At 36.1% G+C, this 19991-nt stretch overlaps 3 protein-coding genes across 3 annotated transcripts; 2 read left to right on the top strand and 1 right to left on the bottom strand.

Annotated features, from left to right (window-relative positions):
- The first annotated feature begins 1595 nt into the window (after window positions 1–1595).
- Window positions 1596–3794, top strand: si:dkey-12e7.1 (uncharacterized protein LOC557553 homolog). Its single transcript, XM_056254922.1, has 2 exons — window positions 1596–2003; window positions 2342–3794. The coding sequence occupies exon 2, from the start codon at window positions 2417–2419 to the stop codon at window positions 3539–3541; it is 1125 nt and encodes a 374-aa protein (XP_056110897.1). The 5' UTR covers window positions 1596–2003; window positions 2342–2416; the 3' UTR covers window positions 3542–3794.
- Window positions 3795–5672: 1878 nt separating this feature from the next.
- Window positions 5673–15594, top strand: anpeplb (alanyl (membrane) aminopeptidase-like b). The gene is made up of 20 exons (XM_056255022.1): window positions 5673–6397; window positions 6791–6930; window positions 7271–7410; window positions 7498–7618; window positions 8275–8429; window positions 10096–10203; window positions 10335–10478; window positions 10577–10642; window positions 11069–11134; window positions 11215–11348; window positions 11544–11626; window positions 11760–11890; window positions 13297–13352; window positions 13439–13586; window positions 13671–13759; window positions 13844–13948; window positions 14062–14229; window positions 14319–14459; window positions 14987–15068; window positions 15216–15594. The coding sequence occupies exons 1-20, from the start codon at window positions 5799–5801 to the stop codon at window positions 15363–15365; spliced, it is 2826 nt and encodes a 941-aa protein (XP_056110997.1). The 5' UTR covers window positions 5673–5798; the 3' UTR covers window positions 15366–15594.
- Window positions 15595–16351: 757 nt separating this feature from the next.
- Window positions 16352–18760, bottom strand: arpin (actin related protein 2/3 complex inhibitor). Its single transcript, XM_056254986.1, has 6 exons — window positions 18618–18760; window positions 18209–18284; window positions 17409–17541; window positions 16998–17204; window positions 16753–16916; window positions 16352–16511 (listed from the first exon to the last, which is right to left on the bottom strand). Exons 1-6 carry the CDS (start codon window positions 18707–18709, stop codon window positions 16503–16505), a joined length of 681 nt encoding a protein of 226 aa, XP_056110961.1. The 5' UTR covers window positions 18710–18760; the 3' UTR covers window positions 16352–16502.
- Window positions 18761–19991: the final 1231 nt, after the last annotated feature.

The raw sequence follows: 19991 nt of genomic DNA, 5'->3' as shown, positions 1-19991 counted from the left end.
TAATGTCACATTTATCCTAATGCACTTCATGTTGTTGATAACAAAGAAAATATTTTCTCTCTTTGTTTTTTTCATATCAATATGGTATTAAGATTATTCTACTCAAATCAGTGCGATAAACAACCCTTTTTTAAAGAAGAAAATTATGGTGGATGCTGAAAAAGTCTACTTAAGATGCCAGCGATGTCTAAACAAAACACTATTAATAAAATGTATGATCCGGATCACAAAACCGGTCTAAACTATTTCTTTCATAAATCAAATTGAAAAGTAAGTGTAGTCAGAAATGTCAACAAATACAAAATACAACTTGAGCGAAAACGTATCAAACAGTTAGAGTTAATTCTGGATAATTGTGACATTTTTAAAGCGATCTTGATGTCAAAATGTGTCCCATTACCTGAATTCACCTCTATCTGCATACGGTACATGTGGCGTTATTAGAATGTATTTCTTTGTTATTAAACTTAAAACAAACGGGATAGTGCTAGGCCTATATAAAATAGACTGAGGAAAACATACAGCCAAGGTGGTACGTGTGTCGTTTGCGAACGAGAGCCGACTCGCATTCGGGGAGAGCCGAATCTTCAGACGCGGGACTTCTTTTTTGGATGGGCACACCATGCGGCCAATCACATGGGCGGACAGACTAGGATCATACCATTATGTGAAAGGAAGGGGGACATATGCTCCGAAAATAGCGAGTTTAGTGGTACAGGCCAGGGTACATAGAGCGACAGAGAGAGGGGGGAGCCGGATTTAAATGAAAGCGCTATTCAATGATATTGGAGACTTCTCAAAAACATGACAAATAATCACAGAGAGGAGAAATCACATCAGCCCACCCAAGCTGAGGCATCTGATATTGAAGTTTTATTGAAATGTTAAATAAACTGTGTATTTTTTGTAACGGAAAAACGCATAAAAATAAGGCTTTTATTACAACACTAAAAAATTGCTTACCAACTCAAAAATAATTTACAATTGCTAAATTAGGCTCAAATAGAAGTCCGAGTGATAGCTACTAAATGAAGAGCCATTTGGGAGTCGTAAGAGCCGGCTCTTGTAAGGGAGCCGAGCCAAAAGAGCCGAATCTTTGAAAAGAGCCGGACTTTCCATCACTAAATATATTAAAGGGCTCACATATAGACACGGAGTCTAATTGTTTTCTTATTATGTGAATGAAAAATAGTATTGATATATCTTTGAATTTCTTTATTAGAATATCTTGAGCACGCCGAGACAACGGAATGACGTAAATTAACAGATGGAATGGCTTTTTAAAACCTGTTCGAAAGAACCGATTCACCGATTTCTATGATGTATCATAACGTTGCCAGATACACGCTGTAAATTATGTTTCTGACATGATTCTTTTATTAATAATATCGATCAGCGTGAGATATAAAAAAAATAGTGATGTGACAAAACGATACCGCTGTCGCCGCTTATGCTGAACTCATGACAGCAGAAGTCGAAAAGCATGTTGAGCCTGTCCTCAAGTCAGTTTTTTCAATCTAAAACCTGTTTTAACTATATTTGGAGAACATTTACAGAGCTGTTCCCGGATCAGCCATAAACACCCAAGGCTGCAGCACGCACATTGATGATGTCACTCGCCGAGAAAAACAACAGCCCCTCAAAGGGATTCTCAGCACAGCTTAGCTTCTTAGTTTGCTCTAAAGTCCTGACTAATTCTCACTAATTAAAGCGTTCTTTTTTAATTAAGAGCTCAGTCAGACTGACACGATAGTTTGAGTTCAATTATTCTATTGAGCGAGCTAACAGTTTTGTTTTACATCTATCGCTAAAATATGTCAGGCCGCAGTGACAGGCTAACAACGCGCTACTAGCGGTCTATAAAACTATTTTGCATAGTTTGTTAAAAAAAAAAAATTACATGCCTTATTTCGTCCAAAAGTTAGGCAAAAACAGCAATGTGCTGAGTTGTCTTTGCGATTAATATTAACTTTACATCTCAGGAATGTGCTAGTATGTCAAAGGTAAGTTATCACTAGCTTAAGTGTTTCCACATATATTATGTTTACTTATTTAATTTAAAATATATAAATCGTAAAACTTGCAGACGTCAAAATGTTTTAAGATTCCATACGTTTTATGAATTTTCTGTTAAGATGCTCTGTCTTGATGCACATTAGAAATTACATTTTTTTTGGATTCGTGAACGATTTCTTTCACGAATCGAATTGAATTGAAACAATTGCAGTGGTGCTAGAGATAACAGTCAGTCAGAATTGATCTTTGGATATAAATTGCAGACAATGTTTTATGCATTTACTGTTGAAATGCACATTATAAATGACATTTTGTTTTATGTTAGGTGCAGTCAAACGTCTCTCAATGAGAGAGCAAGACAAAAGGATGATCTTGAAGATTTAACCAAGCACTGACAAACATGCCTCAACGGAAGAGAGCCCTTGTTCCCATTAATACAAGGAGAAGGGTTAAAGGTGATGAAGATTACTTCCCTTTCAACTCCCTACCCATGGAGTGCCAGCTCCATGTGCTCTCATTCCTCAGTGAGGTGGACAAGTGCAACTCTGCCCTTGTGTGTGCAAGCTGGAGTTGCTTAGTGCGCTCCGGGAAGCTCTGGAGAGTTGCAGACTATTCTCGCCGTGGGGTGTTTCATCTCGGCCAGGAGGGTCTGCTAGTTTCCAACAGAGAGTTTGAGCGCTGGAAAGCTTGGGTTCACCATTACACCCATCATCTTATATCCCGTGGGGCTAGTTTGCTCACTCTGAAGGCCAGTTTTGATCTAGGGGACCTGTGCAATAAATGGGGAGAGCTCCTGTCACACCTTCTAGAGAACGTCCATTGCCGTGATCTCAGTCATTTAGATTTAAACTGGACATTTACGCTGCTGGAGCCCCTCGACCTTCGCGTTCACACCAGTTCTAGCTCTCATCAAGACAATATTACCAAGATGGACCAGGTCAATAACTTCCAGATTCTCCTGACCAGACTCGTCCACAGCTGTCCCAGGATAACCAAAATGCGGCTGCACTTCGACTGGTCCGAAACGTCAGTTACGCTGATCACTCAGTTTCAACACCTTCGTATCTTAGAACTGAAGTACTTTTGGGTATTCAAAGGGGTCAGCCCGAACACTTTACAGACACTGACGAAATCGCTCCCCAATCTAAAGTCCCTTACCCTCCATGTTCTTGTACCTCTGCGGAATTTAGGCATCTCGTACACCCTTGAATCCCTTTCGCTTGAGTTCTTGGACGTGTCGCCCAGTCGCGGTCTGGTCTTCTCCTGCCTAAACCTTCCAGCGCTGCGAGAGCTGCGGGCGAAGAAGATCGTTCGGGGCATTACTCTGGACCGCAGGACTCGACTACAGATACAGAGCCGATGGCCCTGCTTGTATCAGGTCTTGCGTGAAGGAACGCCAAAGCTTCAGGCGCTTAACAATGAAAGACTCCTTCCCAACTGGAAAGAGCAAAGTTACAGAGAGCTGACGTCAATCCTCCAGCAGTCTTGCTATTGCCTTCAGCATTTAGACAGTTGGCTCTGGTGAAGTCGAATCTTAAACAATCACGGCCACATCCGGAAGAAAAAACATTAGATGGACCAAAAATATAATCAGATAACACAATTCTGATCCTCTCTAATGAAAATTATTTAATGCTGTTATTATACATCAGCCACACCTTGCTAGCAAATAACTGGATTAAGTTTCAATATATGTGCATTTTATTAACCTTACAATTATGCCTAAAAAGAGTTTTGACTTGTGCTATGAAGGTTTATGATCCAGTGCATTTTTTAGGAGTTTATGTAAAGTTAGGATAAAGCAGATTGCAGCAATGGAGGGTTGATCACTTTGACATGAACTCTTAACATTTCATTCCTTGTGTGTTCCAGTTTAGAAATCATCAAAAATAGTTTTTTTTGCCTTTATTTGTGTGAATCTATGTCCTGAACTAGATATTACTTCAGTGTTTTCAGCAATCTGTGACGAAAAGTTATGACATTCCTGAAAATCTGTATTTCAGACCACTTTTTCCTCTTCTGACAATTTAATTTTAATCTCACTTTCATAAACTGGAATTGAAATAGATTGATTTTATTTTAGTTCGAGCCTGTTATTGAGTGTTTTTAAGGATTTTCACATGAGTGAAAATGTATTCTGTTGCATTCTAGAGTTTATCCATATTTGGGGCAAATGTCTTGCATAATACAATTAAAAGCACAATCTTGAGTTTAGGGCTTTCTAAAGAAGTAATGAGTAAAACTTGAACTGCTTCGACATTCTTTACATTATGAGAGGTATTAGCTGACCAATGAATACGCATGTATTGATTAAGATCAGATCAGCATTCATGCTAAGCATTAATATAATGTGCCTTTAATGAAGTTCTTCTTCCATGGAGTTTTGCTTTTTTTTTTTTATGGAATGAAAATATTGTCTTTAGCCCCAAAAACTAATAGATAACTCATATAATGTATGTCATGTGGATAGAAGTTCTGTCCATTTTCCTTTTCCCCCCATTGTAAACAACCAGTGGATGAAATGTGATGTGTGTGCAGTACTTTATGCTCATCCACAGGATGGCACCACCATACCCTTTTCTTTTCGGTGCAGTTACAATAAATTGATACGATTTTACTAAACATTTGTTCTGTTTTGATTGTTTAAAAAAAAAATGCAAATGGTTCACTGAAGCTTTCAGTTATACTTCAAGTCAATTTTATTTATATAGCACACTTAAACATAGCAAAGCTATCCAAAGTGCTGAACAGAGTAAAGAAAAAGAAAATAAAAACAGAAAAAAACGAAACGAAACAGACAATAAAACAGGAGTAAGATACGTTTTCAATTTTTATTTAAAAATGGTAATGGAAGGTGCAAAGCGGCTGGCCAGAGGCAATTGGTTCCATAGACGAGGGGCGGCAACGTTTTATGTTGTTATATAAGTGTTTTTTATTATTATTTATTTGTAGGATTGTTTTTTAGATCATTTAAAATCATTATTTAGTCCATTTTAATGTTTAAAAGAGCCACACGAAATGGACACAATGATTTGAATTTAAGATGAATATAAATAGATATTTAAAGTATTTTTAAAGAGTGACAGTTTTCTATCTATCCATCCATCCATCTACATCTAAAAAGTAGATTCATCTTACCATCTGCTGATTTTAAAGACGTTTAGATTAAAACTGGGAAGGTTGGGTTGAGTTAAAAAAGAAAAGTCCCCTCCCCTAACTCCAAATTTCACTCAAAGACAAACTGATTTAGTAGTAGAAAAGGCTCAGAAATCCATCAATGACGTTTTTTTTTTTTGTTCAATGAGTAATCAGAGAAGTTTCTGGGCAGAACACAGCTGTCACCTCTGCCATGCAGGGTCCCAAACAGCTGGATGCCTGAAGGTCTATGGCAGAACATAAGATGGACTCAAGAGGATCAGAATGGGATTACTCCGCTCAGTTCCAGTGATTAAGAACATTTACTTTCAGAATGCACATCTCTTTTCTCAGCAACAAACTCTCTAATGTGTTTTTGCTGACCTTTGACTGCATAACAGATATTATAACTGATTCCAGATGTGGGACAAAGAGCGATGTAACGCATTGCATGTCAAATACAGTCATGTTTGTGTGTTTCTGGCTCATCCATGCTAGTTAATGTGTAACCTTGATAGGCGTGGTAGTGGTGCTTGGCGCCCCAATTGATATATTGTCAAGATCTGTGAGAGGGTACAGAGTCTAAAAACGCTCAGCAAGTTCCCTTAGCTCACTTCATTCTTGGAGGTTTCTCAGAAGGATCAGAAATGGCCAAAGGAACTGGCATTTCCAAGGCCGTGGCTGTCGGCATTGGGGTCCTCACAGTTTCTTCTGTTTGCGGTTTAGTATTGATGGTAGTGATGTTCCAAATTGAAATAGAGAAAAAACCTCCAATTGAACCACCTCGTCCAACTAAACCTCCGGTTATTCCAACAGATCTTCCAACGAATCTCAGACTTTACGACTATTTGATCCCTGAGAGCTACAAAGTCGTCCTCCAACCGTACCTTTACGGAGCGATAACTAACAACTACACAAACCAATCCTTCTTTTTCACGGGGAACTCAACTGTAACGTTTAAGTGTATGAAAGACTCCAAAACCATCTTACTTCATGTTCACAACCTAAATGTGACGAATGTGGAAGTGAGAAAATCTGATTCAAATGAAATATTAGAGAGCAGATATACAATTCATTACAATGTAAGTAATTTTCTCGAGATCCAACTCGAGGACAAGTTATCTGGAAATGGGACCTATGATCTTTTTACCAACTTTGAAGGGGAACTTTTTGAAGACTTGACTGGGTTGTACGTGAGCCGGTACACTGAGAAGAGTAAAGACGAAGATGAGGAGGATGAAGAGAGGTAAAGATATCAGGAAATCTAGTTTCTTTTAATCATATATATATAAAATTATATTTTATATTTTTGTCTTACAAATGTCTCTTTTCAGTTCGGTTAAAAACACCCGAGAACATTCATTGACTGACAAAATGTGAATGTGTTATTAAGATATATTTGCATGTATTTGGTCACATAAATAGTTTAAAACATTTATTTTCTAAACTTTCTCTTCATAATATTCACCACAGGCTATCTTTTGTCCGGCAAATTGTTTATTGTGAGAAGCCTCCTGAGGTTTTTTTGTATGAAATCGCCATTATGTACATTTACTGTTATTTTACATACATTTTTAATGACAAATACGTGAAAGATAAATCCAGAACATAATTTGCATAAATACTTCTCCACAAACAGATTCCTCGCCACCAGCCTGTTGCAACCCACAGACGCGAGGAGAGTATTTCCGTGCTTTGATGAGCCAGCTCTGAAGGCTGTGTTTGAGATTATTATTATCCACAGACCTGGAATTACAGCCCTGTCCAATAAAGACGGAGGTTAGGATCCTAACTTGTCAGGCTTGACAAAGTCAAAATTTCACTGTACATGAAAGAACATATTTGATATATAATATATATACACACTTAAAAATAAGCGTGTGTGTGTGTGGGGGGGGGGGGGATATTAAGAACCGTTATTTTTAAAAGTGTAAATATTTAGTCTTAAATACAGTCTCTAATACAGACAACAATAAATGTCAAAACAGCAAATAGTAGCGTTCAAAACCTGACAAATTTTGAAAAGGCTGTTGCTTGTTTGAAAAGGATTTAAACAATGCATTGTAAACAAAACAAAAATCAAGGTATTTATGCTCAATGTATTATTTCTGTTTTTCAGTACCAGTAACAATAGAAATAGATGGAGAAGAATGGGTTGTGACTACATTTCCAAAGACCCCCGTCATGTCCACTTATCTATTGGCTTTCACGTTATCTGATTTTACGTCTAAATCAGTACCTTTTGGGTCAAACATGCATGTATGCTCCTTTCACTTTTAAAGACACTTCAGTGCTGGCTTTCTTTTTTTTACATTTCACAAATTATTATTATGATGTGTTTCTAAGATATATGCTCGGAGAGAGGCTATTGCTGCTGGCCATGCTGACTATGCAGCTGAAATAACACATGAGATTCTGATTCACTATGAGAAAGAATTTGGATTTAAATACCCACTGGACAAACTAGGTGAGTCAAGGGGAAAAAACAACGAGGTTTCAATGGCTCTATTGAATTATTTGGTTTATTTTAAGTGCTTGCATCAATACATGAAGTTCACCACTTATTAAATGTGTTTTTTTTGTGCCCATACAACAAAAATTTGGACCCCATTGACTTTTATTGTATGGACCGTACAAAAGACCTTCTTCAAAATAACTGGTACCACTTTACAATAAGGTTTAATTTTATAACATAAATTAACTACATTAGTTAACATTAACTAACAGCAAACAATACGTCTACAGCATTTATTAATCTTAGTAAATGTTAATTCAACTTTTACATTAAAATCAAAAGTTGTATCTGTTAACATTAGGGACCTAACATGAACATTGTTTTTAACTAACATTAACAAAGGGTAAGAATGCTGTAAGAATATTGTTCTTTGTTAGTTCATGTTAATTATTGCATTAACTAATGTTAACAAATAAGACCTTGTTGTAAAGTGTTACCAAATATCTTTTGTGTTCTAAAAAAAATCAGGTATGGAACAAGAACAACATTGCACAACGTTCATTTTTAGGTGAACTATCCCAAACAGAATATGCTAAACAAGCTGAAATGAGTCTGTGTTCCATATAAAAAGACATGGAGGATCAGAAGCAAAATTTGTTTTATTACAGATCAGATTGCCCTGCCAGATTTCAGTGGCGGAGCCATGGAAAACTGGGGTTTAATTTCATATCAGGAGTCAGGTTTGCTGTATGATAGAGTTACGGGATCAACCTTTGATAAAGAACGGGTGGCCACTCAGATTGCTCATGAGTTGGCACATCAGGTAAACATATTCAAAACCTTTATTTCCTATTGCATAATTCATCACTGACTAAAGTTTACATAAGGCTAGATATTTCATTGAATGGCATTGTAAACTGCAGTATGACAACCTAAATATATATATATATATATATATATATATATATATATATATATATATATATATATATATATACAGTATATATATACACTCACCGGCCACTTTATTAGGTACCCCATGCTAGTAACGGGTTGGACCCCCTTTTGCCTTCAGAACTGCCTCAATTCTTCGTGGCATAGATTCAACAAGGTGCTGGAAGCATTCCTCAGGGAGTTTGGTCCATATTGACATGATGGCATCACACAGTTGCCGCAGATTTGTCGGCTGCACATCCATGATGCGAATCTCCCGTTCCACCACATCCCAAAGATGCTCTATTGGGTTGAGATCTGGTGACTGTGGAGGCCATTTTAGTACAGTGAACTCATTGTCATGTTCAAGAAACCAATTTGAAATGATTAGAGCTTTGTGACATGGTGGAAGTAGCCATCAGAGGATGGGTACATGGTGGCCATAAAGGGATGGACATGGTCAGAAACAATGCTCAGGTAGGCCGTGGCATTTAAACGATGCCCAATTGGCACTAAGGGGCCTAAAGTGTGCCAGGAAAACATCCCCCACACCATTACACCACCACCACCAGCCTGCACAGTGGTAACAAGGCATGATGGTTCCATGTTCTCATTCTGTTTACGCCAAATTCTGACTCTAACATCTGAATGTCTCAACAGAAATCGAGACTCATCAGACCAGGCAACATTTTTCCACTCTTCAACTGTTCAATTTTGGTGAGCTCTTGCAAATTGTAGCCTCTTTTTCCTATTTGTAGTGGAGATGAGTGGTACCCGGTGGAGTCTTCTGCTGTTGTAGCCCATCCGCCTCAAGGTTGTGCGTGTTGTGGCTTCACAAATGCTTTGCTGCATACCTCGGTTGTAACGAGTGGTTATTTCAGTCACTGTTGCCCTTCTATCAGCTCGAACCAGTCTGGCCATTCTCCTCTGACCTCTGGCATCAACAAGGCATTTCCGCCCACAGAACTGCCGCTCACTGGATGTTTTTTCTTTTTCGGACCATTCTCTGTAAACCCTAGAGATGGTTGTGCGTGAAAATCCCAGTAGATTAGCAGTTTCTGAAATACTCAGACCAGCCCTTCTGGCACCAACAATCATGCCACGTTCAAAGTCACTCAAATCAACTTTCTTCCCCATACTGATGCTCGGTTTGAACTGCAGGAGATTGTCTTGACCATGTCTACATGCCTAAATGCACTGAGTTGCCGCCATGTGATTGGCTGCTTAGAAATTAAGTGTTAACGAGCAGTTGGACAGGTGTACCTAATAAAGTGGCCGGTGAGTGTATATATATATATATATATATCCAAATAAATAAACATAATCAAAATATATGATAATTTTGATTAGCCTATTTATTTTTGCTTTCCTATGATTATGCGATTAAATAGTTAACTACATTTTAAAATGTGCATTCTGCAGTGTAATTTCTCTGATGTAGGTCTTTAGAACATAACATATTTAGATCATCCATAGAACTATAGGGGTTGAGGACCCCTAAATCATAAATCTTTAAATAAATAATTTTTCCATTTCATACCTGTGCTTAATTTCAGTGGTTTGGAAACCTTGTCACTATGCGCTGGTGGAATGACCTGTGGCTGAATGAAGCATTTGCGACATATATGTCATACATTGGGGTGGAAGCTGCTAAATGGGACTTGGTATGTTTTTGTTTATTTTAGGATTTTATTTAGTTTTTATTTGTCGACAACTATAATGGGAATAACTTAATTAAATTCAAACTCTGCCACCTCCAACTTCCTCTGATGATATTGTTCATTTGTGTTTTCAGAAAGATCTAATTGTTCTCAGAGAAATCCAGTCCGCCTTTCAAGTGGATTCCTTGAACTCTTCTCATCCTCTCAGCTTGTATGAAAATGATATTCAAACTTTCTCTGAGATCATAGAACTTTTTGATGATGTCACATACAGCAAGGTTGGCATGACATCTCAATACAGTTATAGTGTCAGTAAGTAGCTTAATGTTCAAAATTAATAATGAAAAAACCCCTTCATGCTCTGTACATCCTCTAGGGTGCTGCTGTGTTGAGAATGCTGTCCTCATTCATGACTGAAATAGCATTTATGAGAGGAGTCAAGGTAAGCCGAAGTTTTATTCTAACTCTATTTTATTTACTTTTGAAATGTAACTTATTCCTGTGATGGCAAAACTGGATTTTCAGCATCATTACTACAGAAATCATTCTAATCTGCTGATTTGGTGCTCAAGAAATATTTTTTATTATTATCAAGGTTGAAAACAGCTTAGCCATCACAAGAATATATATGGTATAACAGTACTGTATAATTATTTAAAAACAATGTATTTATATAATGTTCAGATGCTTTATTTAGATTTTTAAATCCCCAACTCAAATTTTATATATTATATCATATTTTGATATAATTGTGTTTTTACAACTTATGACCTTTTGTGATATGATGTGATTATGTATTGTTTATGTATATAATATTTTAAAGTATGGTCAGGACTAATTGTCTAATTGCTAAATGTATATATTTTAGATGTATCTCAACAACTTCCAGTACAATAACACTGTGTACAGCGATCTTTTGGAATGCTTGCAAAAGGTAAATCGAGGACCTATATTCTATTTTTTAAGTTGAAATAATATGAGAGAATAATGACAAATATTTCCAACAATGATCAGGAGACAAATCTAGATTTGGAAGGCTTCATGAGCACATGGATTGAGCAAGTTGGGTACCCAGTAATCACCATTATTACCCAGACGGGGGAGACTTCTCAAGAACAGTTTTTACTAAAGCCAGGCGTGGGCCATAAGTGAGTTCCAAAAATCAATAGTATTCAATATTATCATATTTACCGAATCATTTAGGTTCCATGGTAGGCCATTTATAGCATTGGATTTAAACTAATAAAATAAAAAGTCCTAAATTATTGTACCATTATATGCAATATAGTCTTTATTGTTTAGTAGTTTCCAAATTCAAATATTGTTTATTTTATTCCTAACAGTATTCCATGGCAGGTTCAAATCACATACATTAAGTCTGATGATCCGGGGTTGAAAAAAGATTTACTGAAAGTAAATGGTCCAGGTAAGGAACGAATAAACTTTAAAGCTTCATTTTAAAATATGAGAAGGAAACCTGCCAAAACAACAGGGCTAAATATGCAGTAGCTGTTTGTAGTGATTAACCTTGCTGCTCATTTCTGCATCCTTCCTTATAGTTCGAAGGCCACATTTTCAACTCAAAGATCAATGGGTTCTCGCCAACATCAACTGCACTGGCTTTTACCGTGTGAACTACGATGAAGAAAACTGGAACAAACTTCAAATGCAGCTTGAGAAAAATCATCATGTAAGACATGTTATTAGCATCCTTTTTAAATCACTTTACAGTTAAGGGCAGCAACATAACTTTGCCCAAGTACGCAAACCCTTGGCCAACAACTGATCCGGTTAAACATACTTACGTGCGCTGTTCCATTGGTCTAGCAGTCTCAAACTTCAGTAAGCTACTCAAGGGGGCGATAGAGATACATTCAAATAGGCTGCCTCTCACATGAAACCGTATCACTGGATAAATTGCAATAAACATAATGAATCAGCATGAAATGGAAGTTGTTTTAGTCTTTTCTTCCCTATTGTGACGTATATCAGAGTGCAACGGCTTCTCGAACAAGAAAAATGTAGGGCGGGACTTGATTTTGTCCATTAGGAATTGAATGGATCGTTGGATTGTTGTGGTTTGCTATAGACCCTTAGGTGCGTTTACACAACGTCTAATTACGAGATTACGAATTGTAAAAAGCATTCACGTTCACGTAGAAATCGTAATTACAGCATGTTAACTGGGAATTTTCTGAGAGCTCCAGTTTGCACCATATGACTGCATATTTCCATTGCTGTTGATAATTCCAATTCTGAGTGAACAGCTTCGAGTAGAACATCATGTTATCATCTCATAATTACATTGCGACATTGCGTGAACTTCTCACATTTGCGGGGGTTCTCAGAAGCGGAAGTCGTCATCGTTGGGTAAACTTCTAGTGGTGGATGGGAGACGACAACTATAATAATTTGTTATTTTGATTAAGGATTACTAGAGCACATGAACTTGATGTGCACAGATAGGTCATTATAAATGCTGCAATATATAAAAAAGTTATTTTGTATATGCTTTGTCTATAGGCCTACTGTAACTGTTTTACTCAAGATGCCTTAAAGGAGCTATACCAAAAATGAGCATAACCGATGTCCATCGCATATGCTTGATATCTAAAAAATCTGATATCTAAATCTTTCTTCTTTTGACTAACCTTTGGATTTTAAAAATGAATAAAACTGCAACAATAAAAATAATTTGTTAGGTTAGCTGATTAGGCCTACCTTAAAAGTCCATTTATCGCCATCATTTCACACTGCTGTAACACTTTCTCCGACGAGACTTGTTTTCCTGTTTGTTCATGTGACGTTCGGCATACAGTAGCCGCTGCTGAACTGAAACTGTTAAAAAGATACAAAATCTGTAAAAATTTGGTAATTGACGTAATTTCACGCTATCGCCTCTCGTGGCAGCGCTGAGAATAATGCGCGCGATCCGACACATTTCAGTAGCCTACGCAACTTGCGAAATCGAGATTGCGTAGCATGAGCGTCTGCGTTCACGTACTTGCGTGAAGTAGGCTATGTTTTGTCATTTACAGAAAATATTCAAAATTCAAGCAGAATACTGATGAGATTAAAAATACCTTCCATCTTTAGATCATTCCACTCATCAACCGAGGGCAACTCATTGATGACGCCTTTAATCTTGCAAGGTACATTTTTCATTTAGATTATTTGGTAATTCTATTGTTCACTGGGATTTGTTGCTGTATGTTAACTTCTAATATTTTTTGTAAAGGGCTCATCGCCTCGACGTCAATATTCCACTAAATCTAACTAAGTTCCTGGTGAATGATACTGAGTATATTCCATGGGAGTCAGCACTGAAAAACCTGGACCATTTTATCCTTATGTTTGATCGCTCTGAGGTCTATGGTGCGATAACGGTGAGCACAAGGAAACAGTCTAATTGAACACATATACAAAACAGTGAAAAATGTGATAACCTATATGTACATTTCTATCTCAAGAAATACCTACGCAAGCAAATTACAGGACTATATGAGCACTTTGAAGGGTACACAAATAATGGAACCATTCCTGAGGATTACACTGACCAGTAAGCACATTTTTTGTCTTTCTTTACGTAGACTATATTTTGTTGGAAATCTAGCAAACATTCTTTGATTGTATTTCTTCTTAGGCATAACCAGGTAAATGCTATTTCAGTGGCCTGCACCCATGGCCTTCCTGATTGCATAGAAATGGCAACAAGTCTATTCATGGATTATAAAAATGGCACAAATCTGTGAGTTGCGTCTTTAAGACTAAATGAAATTATTGTAAATTACAGTTCTACAAGATATCTATGCATATACATAAGATATATTGACTTGAAAGCTGATGTATTTTTACATTTAGGATTCATCCGAATTTGAGGAGAGCAATCTATTGCAGTGCAATAGCTGCCGGTGATGAGGATGATTGGGAATTTGTTTGGGAAGAATACCAAAGGACTACAGTTGCTGCCGAGAAAGACAAATTAAGATATGCCCTATCATGTACCAAAGAAATCTGGCTGCTGAACAGGTCAGGGCAGCGATTTGAGCTTTACACCATCTCAACGTTTTTACACCATGTTTACTTTATACTCACTATTGACGTTTGTAATCCAACAGATATCTTGAGTACACTCTTGACCCTTCAAAGATACGAAATATGGATATGGTCTCTACCATAAACTACATTGCCAAAAATGTCGCCGGCCAGCCTCTCGCATGGGATTTTGTTCGTGGCAAGTGGTCTTATATCACCCAAGAGTAAGTTATGATTATTTAAATTCAATCAATGAAAACTCTTGGTGGAGTAACAAGTTGCACATTTAAAAAACGTGCTAGTAAATTTCACAATTATTACAAAGAAACAGCAAGTAACACATTGAATTAAAGACAACATTTCAAAGTAGAAAGACTTGAGATTGTATTTTCTTGTAAAACGCACTCCAATAATTTACAATACAATACAAACAATACATTTTATTTTATTTTTTTACAGTGCGGGCAAATGAAACCACTCAAATGATATATTCCGCAAACATGTTCAGTCTGTCTTTGGCTTGAAATAAATGATGAATTATAAAATATGAATCGGGAATTGCCACAGCAATCAGGAAGTTATAACACCTAAGTTACATAAAAAGTGTCAAAGATCAACAGCAATTCAGGGTCCAAAGGCTGCCTTCAGCTATAAATGCATGATAGTCTTAATTGTCTTAAAGGTTTTATCTCTGTTACTTGGGAACTATAAGTATATAGACATGTGACTAACAATCATCTTTTTTGGCCAGGTATGGAGCGGGAATCATATCTTTAGGCAGTCTACTAGATGGCGTGACAAAGAGATTCTCCAGGGACGTTGAACTTGAAGAGGTGCTGTTGTTTGCCTTTTCTGGTTACTCTCTGACTCTTTCAGTTATTGTAGAGGGATGATAAAGAGTAATAGTTGATGATGTCTCAGTCTGTAATTGTGTTTCCACCATTGTTCTTACGCAAACATTCAAAATTGTCTTTCCACAGCTGAAGCAGCTTCAGAGGGACCAGGATAAGAATGATCAGGGGTTCGCAGCTCGAGCTTTGGAGCAGGTCATTGAAAGGACAGAGGCCAACATTAAGTGGGTGAATGAAAACAAGCAGAATGTTAAGGATTGGTTCAATGGACAGCTGTAGGATAAGAGTTTTTGTAGGCATGCACAATCAAAAACAGATGTAAAGGCATTTCACAATCAAAGCAACTCCCTCCTGTGGTTCTGAGATGGTATTCGCTGGAGAATTAGTCGAGCGTTAGAAGAGAAGAACAATGAATGTGCAATTTTTAAATGGCTACATAACACATTCCCTATGCTGTTTTGAGTAGTCAAAGCCAGATCTATGGTGTATATAAGAGAAAAGGCAAAAATTGAATGTTTAGGACAGCTTAATTTATTGCTTTTAATATAATTTAGCTGACATTACTGAGTATTGTTTACAGTGATGAAATCACATCTTAGCACATGAACCAAAAACAAAAGCACAAAGGACTATTATGTTATTCCTTGTATTTGTATAGTTTATTTTAATTAAAATGCATATTATTAAAGCTAGTATTTTGACATATTACATTTTTATAAAACCATAGCTATAATTTTGTTGATTACTGTGATTGATGATATTATGAATGACAAAAGTTGTGATTCATGAGATTTCATATTTTTAAACATGTAAATCGTTAAATAAAGTGAATTTTTGTACACTGCTGTTTCTTTTGATGCACTGGTACAGTAATAGATCTGTAACACACACACATTTATATATATTGTCGATATTAGATTGTGCATGCATATTTTCCTTTTTACATTAAAATGACCGTTGCTGCCATTTAACGCTCACTAAAAAACACAAATCTATGTATATAAATGTATATCATTTATTTATACTGTACATGATAATTTTGCGATGCCTAAACTTACTTAACAATTAAAACAACTGATTTTAAGTTTTAGTGTTTTAAAAAAGTGTATCATTTTAGAATCAGCCATTAATCGGCCATCATTTTAATATAGTTGCATGTATAAATATGATTATGAAATATTATAAAAACATTTTCAATAACGATGCTTAATGATCTTAAGGATAAGCTTTTGAAAATACTTAGTACATAAAAATGCATAACAGTCTTTCTTTTAAAATGGCACTTTTGCTGTTTATTATATTTTCATGTGATAACAGGAATACTGACTGTGAGGTCTTGTTTTGTGGTGTAAATATACATTTGGAAGACAGATAACAAGGCACTGTGATCCAATCCTGGAAGCTCAAGGGTGTCATTCAGTCATCCTGAAAGCAAGATCCCAAACAACATAAAACAGATATTACAGGTTTGCACAAAGAAACTCAAACAAATCCTTCACTGGATCATTGCATTCATATGACTTAATCTTAAACCTCTTGATGATAGAATAACAGGAAATGTTCAAATTGATTACACATCTGTTCATGATAAACCCATTTCCTAAACAAATGCTTCATGTGGCCAGAGCAAAACACAAAACATTTTCAGTTGAGCAGAGAATCTTACCCATTCTTCATCGTCTGCTCCGTCACCCTGACTGACACTCTTCCCTGTCTTTTCCTGATCAGTTTTGTTAGCCAATATTTTGTCTGTCCACGATGCTCCAGCGTTCTCATCTCCTGCAAAGTTGCACTTTGTCACTGTACCACCATCCAGTTTGGCGAAGGAAACTAGACAGGCAAAAACAGACAGAACAGTGTAGCCACCTTGATTTACTTAGAAGTACATACTATTTTCAGCATTGCACTCACAAATAAAGGGCCCGTCTCCTTTTGTCTTAAGACGGATTTCTTGGCCAGACTCAAGCTCTGTTTTGCTCATCTCCTCCTCTGAGATCCAGAATGCAAAGGCCTGACCAGGGCAATGTTTTGAAGTCAATTTAACCAACTGGTCCTTATTCACAATATCCCTCAGTTGGCGCTCATCTAGACAATCTGTTTCACCCTTAGCCTCCACTTCTGCAAGGTTGAGACACACAAACACACCTTTTGCTCACAACATGCATATAATAGTCTGCTGCCATACATATTTTATAAATCGGCATATTACATTTACTTGTAATAGTTATGTAAAAAAAAACAGGCTGCCATTAAAAAGCACAGTAAAAACATGCCATATTAAAACCGAATGGTTCTAAATAAATGCACGTTATGGCTACTCACTGAAGGATGACATCAGATAACCTGTGTTGACCTTCCGGGTATCACTGAAGTTAGGTTCAATCTCATTTCCTTTTGAATCATATTTTCTGCGATGGATTCGGCTTGGTTTGATGTACAAAACATTGAAGCGCTCCTAAAATAAACACAATTTAGATTTTAATTAAAAGGATATCAGAAACTTGCAACAAAACAATTGCTGAATCACTAAGAGTCATGGAAAATATTATATTATCATTTTATTACAAATAAAATTATTATATCATATTCTCGACTGTTCAAATGTTTGGGGTTGATATAATTTTAAAATGTTTTTGAACAAAGACTCTTATGCTCACCACGGCTGCATTTATTTGATAAAAATACAGTAAAACATAGTATTGTTAAATATTATTACAACTTAAAATAACTGTTTTCTAAGATAAGTAAGATATTTTAAATGGACCTGTAATACAAAGCTGAATTTTCAGCATCATCACTCCAGTCTTCAGTGTCACATGATTCTTCAGAAATCATTCTATTCTATTATGCTGATGTGATGCTCATTTGTTTCTTATTATTAATGTTGACATATATTCTCTATTATTTAATATTATAAGTTTCATTGTGTACGCCAAGATTTTTAGGATTCTCTGATGAATAGAAAGTTCAAAAGAACAGCATTCATTTGTAACAGTTAAGTTTTACTGACCCCAGACTTCTGAACGGTAGTTTAAATTAGTGAATGATCATGATTGCAGAGTACAACCTACGTTTCTGAGTTGAGGAACAGTTTGAAGTTCTCTAATAAACAAACATTTTACCTTTCTGTTGTTCACATCTGTTATGACATGGCGTGACACATCCAGGACCGCCCCCTCTAAAATGACACCATGACCACTGGAAAGTGAAAATGATACATAAAACACATTGTACGGTGTACCATGGTACTATGATACAAGTACTATGGTAACGATCGTTTCCGCCAGAACGCCACAGTTGGTGTTGCCATAAACTATAATAACTTGCTATTACACAATTGACAAAATATTTCACATTTTGAAGCATAGGCCTATAGCATATCAAATTATTTCATAATGTTTTTACAGTATTAGCTATAACTTATGTAACTATTGTATTTGGAGACTAGTTACCAACTTGTAAGGGAGACGAGGAGAAGTAAACAGTCGACAACTGCAAAAAGCAAGCTTGCACTTTAAAGTAAGTTATTACCTCTGATGAACTATTGGATCCCATGCGGAGGATAGTTTCTCATTATGCACAGGTTTGTTTAATAACGCAGTGTTGTCATAAATGCGACTCATCTTCTGCCGATGATTTTTGATTTCGTCGAAAGCTCAGCCACTTCCTGGTTACGTCATCATGAAATCTCTATCCATTTGAAACGCAGTTTAGCGATGCGGGGAAACATTGTACTTGTAACTTGTTGACATGACATGACAATATATAAATTAATGTAAAATAAAGAGTTTAAAATGAGAAGTGAATTATTTTTTGCTTATCTTTTTCTACTGCACTGACCTTGCTCTATGAAAAGTAAAATATTCATCATCACAGTTTTATGATAGCAGTGGAAACCTGTTTTCTGTTATTTAAGTGCACCGATTTTTTTTTTAGTTTTATATAGGGACGTAAAATCATCTATCAATCTACTATATCTTCAAAATATTGTTTTTTTATTTTATAGGCAATAGGCCAATGCCATTTTATAAATCATCAATGGAATTGACTAAACTGAACATACATCACTTTTGGGTAGTCTGATTCATATTTAAAAAACACACATTTTTATTTTGTGGAAATATAATTTTTGTTTTGTGAAATGAAACATTAGCTACACAATACATTTACACATATACAAATTACATAAAAAGAATATAATATATATTAAATTATATAAATTATAATATATATTAAATTATAATTATATTATATATAATATATATAATAAATATACCAATAACAAGCAATCAAACACACACACACACACACATACAGCGTGGTGAGCGCGCTAAATACAAAAACATCTCCCAGCATCTTTTCTCTTTGGTTATAAAGCTTTTACAGTCTATGGTATAAACACTCGAAATTGACCATTATTCATAAAAGATTTGATGTACGCAACAACTGCAAAGGGATATCGGACATGACGAGGATATGGCTTGTTTAACCTGTTTGTTATAGTTAATTTGACTAACGTTAGGCTTGTTTCCATTGTGGTCCTTAAGACTGTCACAATAGATTCAAATGATAATTAATGATGGCATATATGTTTTGTATAATGTGTATAAATTCACAGACATTTGCCACCGTTTCTTTCAAATGATTTAATGCCAAATATGACACTCTTTCCAATGACGAAAAACAACATAGAAAACTGTTAATGATGTTTTGTCGTGTTTTATGTTTCTCTTGAGTCTTGAAGCAGGGTCAGACGTTACCAGGGGGCTGGGGGGCAAAATGCCAACAGAATTAATACAATGCACCCAAAATTCAAGATGTGGTGGAACAAATAGCACTAGTATGAGTTATTTTTATATTTATAACATATGATATCAAACAATATTTCCAGAATATTGGCTTGAT

The sequence above is a fragment of the Rhinichthys klamathensis genome, unplaced genomic scaffold, assembly GCF_029890125.1.
Source record: "Rhinichthys klamathensis goyatoka isolate OS25496 unplaced genomic scaffold, OSU_Roscu_1.1 h1tg000005l_1, whole genome shotgun sequence".
Lineage (NCBI taxonomy): Eukaryota > Metazoa > Chordata > Actinopteri > Cypriniformes > Leuciscidae > Rhinichthys > Rhinichthys klamathensis.
Note: the sequence above shows the minus strand (reverse complement) of the source record. Positions and strands in the feature narration are given on the sequence as shown.

Coding starts and splice junctions, on each gene's coding strand:
- si:dkey-12e7.1 (XM_056254922.1), top strand. CDS start 2,417: ATGCCTCAACGGAAGAGAGCCCTTGTTCCCATTAATACAAGGAGAAGG.
- arpin (XM_056254986.1), bottom strand. CDS start 18,709: ATGAGTCGCATTTATGACAACACTGCGTTATTAAACAAACCTGTGCAT. Junction 17,542..18,208: donor CAGATGTGAACAACAGAAAG/GTAAAATGTTTG, acceptor TGTTTATTTTAG/GAGCGCTTCAATGTTTTGTA. Junction 16,917..16,997: donor AGGAGACGGGCCCTTTATTT/GTGAGTGCAATG, acceptor TTGCCTGTCTAG/TTTCCTTCGCCAAACTGGAT.
- anpeplb (XM_056255022.1), top strand. CDS start 5,799: ATGGCCAAAGGAACTGGCATTTCCAAGGCCGTGGCTGTCGGCATTGGG. Junction 10,643..11,068: donor CATTTATGAGAGGAGTCAAG/GTAAGCCGAAGT, acceptor TATATATTTTAG/ATGTATCTCAACAACTTCCA. Junction 11,891..13,296: donor AGCTTGAGAAAAATCATCAT/GTAAGACATGTT, acceptor TTCCATCTTTAG/ATCATTCCACTCATCAACCG.